The 7,610-nt window shown below is 33.1% G+C and overlaps 1 protein-coding gene across 1 annotated transcript; it reads right to left on the bottom strand.

Annotated features, from left to right (window-relative positions):
• Positions 1 to 6,359: 6,359 nt before the first annotated feature.
• On the bottom strand, positions 6,360 to 7,239 carry TRIADDRAFT_4490 (uncharacterized protein; the record flags this gene model as incomplete). Its single annotated transcript, XM_002110545.1, has 2 exons — positions 6,360 to 6,543; positions 6,671 to 7,239. Coding segments are annotated over 2 exons (753 nt in total), but the record flags the coding sequence as incomplete, so codon positions are not given.
• Positions 7,240 to 7,610: the final 371 nt, after the last annotated feature.

Genomic DNA, 7,610 nt, shown 5'->3' with positions numbered 1-7,610 from the left:
ACCTTGGACACTTTTATTATTCATTAATATTACTGTATAATGTGGAAATGAGTCAAATAACACCTACAATGTTATTAGACAGTATGTAACTTGACTTCAACATGGATCGAGGTGTGCCAAAATCAATCAACATCATATTGTTGTATTGTAATAGTCTGTAGTCCAGTAATAATTTTACAAAAATGAATTGACAAGCTTGTGGACAAGTTACATCATGCACATAGACATGATCCTTACTTCCATCATGAGTTCCATCTACGCTTGCAGTACGCGGATTACAATATAGTGCTGTTCCATTACTTCTGTGCTAAAATAGATGAACCGTATTGTATAGGAATTTTTCTTAGCAATATAGCCTTGAAGATAGAACTACATTATTTTACTACTATCTTTCAGCTCGTATATCTGATCGTAAAATGAATTCATAACGTCATTATTGTAAGGAATTGTTTGTATATACGTATAAATACTGTTTATCTTTTGTATATATTGACGCTATAAATGTAATCATTGTTATACTATGTACAAAAATACAATGCCAAGATGTAGATCATCTTGTAGCCATGATGGCATAACAGCGAGGAGATATGACTGGATCGAATACTCGCACAATTCTTGCTCTATCACCATAACCCTAACCAAAGTAGCCAAATCACAGAAATATTTTGTAAACATAAAATTCGCAAATTTGATTCACTTACTTATATGTGTTGTCATGATATTACTTGCAAATTCCGATGATTAATATACTAACTATGGCAGCAATAATGTTGAACATTTTCCAAAATATTCATCTGATATTGAGAATGTTATTATAGTATGATAGGACTACAAAACTGATGATTTTCAATGAGTAAATTCCACTTCCAGAGAATGTTAATAAACTCAGAAATTGCTTAATATGTAAAAATTTTATACATACAGCAGTTCCCAAACAATTAGCGATACGCTTCTAGTTGTTTTAAACAGGCTTAAAATCAGAGAGTTAATTTCTTACCTGATCTATTAAGAACTGAAGGCGGTCGATTAGTATCAGGCTTTCAATACATTGAGCAAAGGTTAAACGTAGCTATTTTAAAATGGGACAGCAATATTGAATTTTAGCATTAATTTCCATCAATAGTTTATTAATATTATTCGACAATTGAGTGATTACCACACTGAAAGCTAGAATATGTCTTTCTTGCCAATGATAAGCGTTGTAATAGCTTAAAATTTCCTCATCTGATATCTGGAACAAATGTTAGGTACGATATACAATATAACCATCAAATAAATAGATTAAGAGTTGAGACTTGCAACGGCTAAATTTATTTTATCTTATTTGTGGCAATACTTCTTTACTTAAATCAAATCAGTATCTATAGATTACATGGAATAATAAATCATTGAGTAACTTGCAACCACTGCACCTAAATTATTTCACCAAGCATTCAGAGTAAGTGTAATTACCTCTTCATTACTTAGACCAAATTTCTTTAATGCACGTCTGACGTACGAGGTAAACGACTTACACTTTACGGCTATTTTCCCAACATGACAGTCTCTACATTTTACACGTCGGAATGAGTGCAAAGAAATCAAAGCATGAACTATTTTATTGATCTTTAAAATATTAAATTCAATTTTTACTCAACGCTATGAACTAGAAGAAAACAGAAATATAAAGCAGCTTACCTGTGGTCTTGGCCATATTTTTCCTTTAAGATAACCTAGATAATACGTAGAAATTACTAATGCAATAAATCATGTAGGACCATAAAAGTAGCAAATCTGCATTGATAACAATATATCAAGGGACTTTATGATAATTTAAATATCACTGATTACTTGTAGCAGTGCCCTCCAAAACAAGGAGTAACCCGGAATCTGCATTGAGAGGGGCATAAAAAAATGAGCAAATTTTAGATAATCATGGTTGATTTATAAATAACAATTTCGGTATGATACTAAAATTTACCTCTTTTAACTCTGCCATTCTGCTTGTAGCCTTGTATAGTTGGGAGTAAATGTGATAAAATATTACTGAATATTAACTTTAACCAATGTTAATTATGTGTATACAACTAAAAACCAGATTAACGAGATACTTCTTTAAATTTATATCTTCTAAAGTGTAGCTATCCTTTCCATAAAAGGAAGAAGTTACTTTGGCTAGCGAAATAGTCGATCTGTATTATTATTATATAATAATGAAAAACTTTGATCCGGCTCAGAATGTTTAGACAATCTTACTTGGCTTGCTACCATGCGCATATTTCTACCAAGTTTAGCCTTCTTTTGAATAAGAACTTGACTCATTGGGAAGTTAGTTACCTCATGCTCTTGGATACCTACAAAAATTAAAATTTTGTTTGTCTCTATTATTAAATAATATGAAAATAAACAAATGCAGTATTTAACAAACCTGCATCATCTGGTATGTCTTCAGTGCAATGGTGATAACAACATCCAACACTGCATACAATTTTAGCATTTGGGATAGCAGTAAACATACGTAAGAGTGTAGGCGATAGACCACCGCAAGCATGTAAACCAACCAAACAAAATTCCTGTTATGTCAGAAATAATCGCAATTTAGGAAGTGTCATAATAGGGACAAGGCACTTGTAGAATATGTAGCCAAATTTTATCAATTTCTATATACTGTAATTGTTAGCGATTAAATTACAGCAAAAATTACTGAGGCAGATGCTACGCGCATTTGTAGTAAATTATCTACATCATAGGTTCTCAGTAGGCTACGACAAAGAAACTGCAAAAGTTATTAGAGATTGATTATTGCATTTTAGCTTACTATTATAACTGATTTATACATTAAAAGAAAATTTCTATTCAAATAGCTAATAGTACGGCTAACATCTTGTTCTTTAAATTTTCCATTGGAATGTTTTTCTAAGTTCTCAATTAACCAATTGGTATGTAACGAGTTTGTGTCGACTGTTGCAGTAATTGGAATAAAGGAATTAAGTGATTTTCGTTCATTTTTTAATCGCATGCTACCTATTAGAAAATAATATAAAAATAACAAACAGTCAGATTCAATGTTCTTATATAAATCTTGAAAATTTGTTTGCCAATCATAACAATAAATTGTAGTTGAAATCACTATTTTTGAGAGTCTACAATAGAATATACAAGTAAGTAGCAATTTAAGGTACGTAAAATGTAACAAAATAGCAATGCAGAAGGGCCAACGAAAATACCGTGTGCAATCAACACTGTTACAAAATCAATACTGTTACTATTCACCAGGATTGCTGGGTCCGTTTGAAGATTTCGTTAAAGGATTACTGGCCTGAGATATAGACGGCCATAATTTTAATAGTTTCTTATTTCTCTTCATAGCGCTCTCAGTATGCTCTTCTAAGTTATCTATACCTAATACTTCCACGTTATAATTTAAAGCCATATATTCACTAAGGTAACCTTTTCCACTGCCAATATCTAATACCTGTAAAGAAATAAGATAAAAATTCGATAGTTATATAATAATGTCCTTAATACATCGCGTCTGTCTAATAAGTATAATATGCAGAGATGTCAGAAATGCAATACATAACTTAGGGCTCAAGAAAATTACAAGTTTCATCATACAGATGTTGCAGAAAGCCACGATTTATCTACTTGTATGTTTCTTTTGTCATTTATGGTCACTTCAACTGTTATAGTAAGACTATCATAAGTACAACTTAATTGCATGTACTCATGGATATAATAAATTTTAAATTACTACAAACTATTTTATAGTTAGAAAGTACTATAATCGTCGTAAGCATGGGACACATTAACATTTTGAACCGGAAATACTAAACAATAAGTAAATTGAGGCTAAGTAAAATCATTACAGCATTTTCTTATTACTCATTAATTGTTGTGTAGTGTAATTATAATTATATACGCGTATAATTTAATTTACTACCGAAGAAGTAGGTCGGTCCTTCATTCACTCATTTGACAACAGATAGCAAGATTTGTGAACTGACTGCATTTGAATGCAAATATGTTACTAATTGACAGTTAAAAATTTTTCCATCAACGATATCTGATAAAGAATAACGATGTTTTAATCATGATCAAGGGATATCTTGATTAAAGCCGAAAATAAACAATTATATATTAGCGTATATCAATAGCCGCGATTACCAATAAACTACAACGGACCTTGGAAACATGATGTTGCTTCAACAACATTGCTATCGCACAAGATAAGCGTTCCACTTCGTGACATTTCTTCGGTTTCATGCAATGATTAATAAATTTACAATCTAATTTTTGCTGTATCTCATGATAGTAATCGTCTTTTATTACTGTTAATAAGGAAAATTTTGCTACGTGATATGCAACATCATCCAATCGACTAGAGACATGCTGAGCTGGCTTCCAAACCCCACTAGGCATTTGAATCAATTCTTCGTCACTGAGTAATAACAATTGCCTTGCCATTGCATCGTCTAATTTAGTCTGCCAGTGATCATGAGTAAAAAAATCGACCATATGCGAACTTGCTATGTCTCTGAAATTGTCTAGGAAATTATAGATTTGTAAAAGCAACGACTCCCAATCTGCGTCCATGTTGCTTAACTCCAACCAATTGCCATTAATGGACTCATTTACTGGAACTCCATCCGATACCTGGTACCGTATAGTACTGTAGTAACGCTATCATGTTTATGAGTAAACTTAGATATAAATCCAGATGGAAAGTAAATGATATGGCCCAGTAGCGTACTGGGACTCCGTAACGAGCTTGTACCCTATGCAGTTCGCTGTCCGTACGACCGTAACAACGCTGAGGATTCTGTACAGGTCAGTACACACTATTCAGTATTCAGTCAATAAAACAAAGGACAGCAGACGGACGGATATTTCTATTCTGTTTATCGTTCGGATTTTATTTAATTAATTAAAGGGTTAAATCGTTACAGATCTGACTGAGGCTTAATATTCAAAATATCGGAGCTAAGGGCAAATTCTAGGTGTAAGACAATCTCGATATTTTACTATTTGCTCCAATAGATGATCAACTATACAGTACTATGCGATCAGGAGTATGCAAATAAAGAAAGGAGGAATAAACGAGCATCTTAGCGGCGACTTTAATTAATCATCAATTGGCAATAATTAATTGTTCGTTGAGCCGCTTGAGCGAGTATAGTATGTACAACAGTGGGAATTGATAATAATGGATAAACTTTATTGCATTGCTAATAAATATTGGCAAAGGATAAGATATTCTTAGTTTGGTCTTGAGTGGGATCGATGGATGTCATTCAGTATACAGGTGATGACAGAAAGGCTGGAATGAATTTCCCTCATTTCATCTTTATTGAATATGCGTATAGCTAATTATAATTGCAAGAGAAGTATCTTTACAACAATACAGTACTGTATAGACCAAAAGTGGAGGAATTGGTGCATAAAGGTTCTGCACATAAATGTTAATGTTATTTTGCTTGCTACTAACTGTAAATTAGTTCCTGTTCAATGGTAGAATAAATATGTATCGTGTAAAATTATCATAAATAATAGGTCTAACATACTACTATACAGTACACGTACGCATTGTAATGTAGACAACACGAAAAGTTAATAGCAAGATATCAACAACAACGTTTGCAATTCTCCTTACCGTTCAAAAATGAATGCAATTGTTTCTGACATAAAATGTTCCAAAGACAATACAATATTATTTGACACTACATTTGCAGCAATAATATAAATACGCAAAACACTTACTTAAATAACATTATTATCATCATCAGTTCCACTATCGCAATAGTTTACCACATACTCGTATGTACGACATCAGCAATATTTTCGATTGGTATTGCAAAGCAAATCCTCAATAGATTCGGTAGAAAAAACAAAGGAATCATTATTTAATGAGTTATATTTCCATTCTTCCTTCACAGATTCATGCGTTTGCATAAAGCAAAAGTTATAAGAACGACACACAAACAGTAAATAGCTATGAGCAATATTCGTTGGTGTTGTTCATGAAATAGATTTCATAGTTGATAAGATATTAAAGCAATTACTATCTACATATACCTTTCTTTAGCAAACTATTCGTATTTTCCAAATTTGAACTACAAATCGAATTTCTGATTATTTTAAATATAAGCAGAAACATTCCTGAGGTAATAAGTTGCAATAGCTTTATCATGATTAAGGTCGATTGAATAGATGAATTAGGATACAAGATAATCAGGTGACAAAATTGTCGTTCAGATGTATCCAAGATTAGATTTCCATTCCATAGTTGATTCTCACTAATCAGATTTAGGTTTAGGTGTTGAACCACACAACATGCCCATACAGCCTAATACTACTCGATAACTTACATAGAGACAAACAACAACAAGCAAGAGAACGTCTAAATTGTAAAGTTCGTAAAAATACAGTGTCTCGCCGTGAACTTTTAGATGATGAGCACCATCAGTTGCTTTGACATATTCGGTCCAGTCGACAATAGCATCCTTTCCTGGCCGACGCCTGCTCTTAAGGATCGTAGAAATTTTGATTGCTGCTTCTTTGTATCTGCAATCAGGATAATATTTGTTAAAAAAGAAGTCGATCAAAACGGTACCAGTATTCATCACAGAGAAAAATTAAATTTACAAAGCTAGTCAACATAGTAATACGTATATATCGGCTAGGCCATTACTTTTTATTTTTAGTCACTTCAGTAACAGCATTGACAATGTCTTTAGCTTTGAACGAATAGAAATCAACACGTAATCCAAAGCCTGCTGTTGCTATTCTGACAGCATTTCCTTTCTGTTCCAACATAGCTGGCATTCCTACGACCGGAATTCCATGATAAGCGGCTTCATACATACTGTTTGCTCCGCAATGAGTAATCAGTGCAACCGTGTTCTTATGTCCTAGGATATCGCTCTGGGGCATCCACTTAACCACTTTAACGTTGTCTGGTAAATTACCAACACTCTGATGCGTTTTCCATATTACTCTATATGGTAACTGGCCTAAACCTTGTATCATTTCGGGTAAATTTTCCTCACCTAGTTGGAGTTCACTGCCAAACGATAACAGTATCAAACCATTTGGGGAATTTTGCATGATTTCTTCAAAGTTTGGTGGTAGAGGTACAGCATCTTTAACACTAATTGGTCCTACAAGTTTAATATATGGAGGCACTGGTCTAGGATATTCGATGCAATAGTCATTTGCCGATAAAAATAATGAAAATTTTCTTCTTAGTTCAAACAAGCTCAAATGATTGCTGACATTATGCTTCCGTCTTAATTCATTAATTATTTTCGAAGACATGAATAGCACAATATTTGCATAGGCATTGCCTGCAACAACGTTTAGGAGACGTTGTGAAAATGTCATTGTTGCTGTATTAATTGGTAGAGCAACACTTGGGATATAACTTGTAGGCGCATAAGCCCCCATAAATGTATGAATACCAACTATAGTGCCGGTAAAGGAGAGAAGAATGTATGGCTTGTTAATCATTTCAGGCAAGATCACACTGCAAGCATACAAGCTGTCGGATATAACTACATCGACATCATGAAGGGAATCGAGTAAAGTTTTATTTGAGATCGTAGCATCGCAATATCGACGTTGAATTTCGA

The sequence above is a fragment of the Trichoplax adhaerens genome, genomic scaffold, assembly GCF_000150275.1.
Source record: "Trichoplax adhaerens TRIADscaffold_3 genomic scaffold, whole genome shotgun sequence".
NCBI classification, from domain to species: domain Eukaryota; kingdom Metazoa; phylum Placozoa; class Uniplacotomia; order Trichoplacea; family Trichoplacidae; genus Trichoplax; species Trichoplax adhaerens.
The sequence above is the reverse complement of the archived record's forward strand: the minus strand, read 5'-3'. Positions and strand labels throughout refer to the sequence as shown.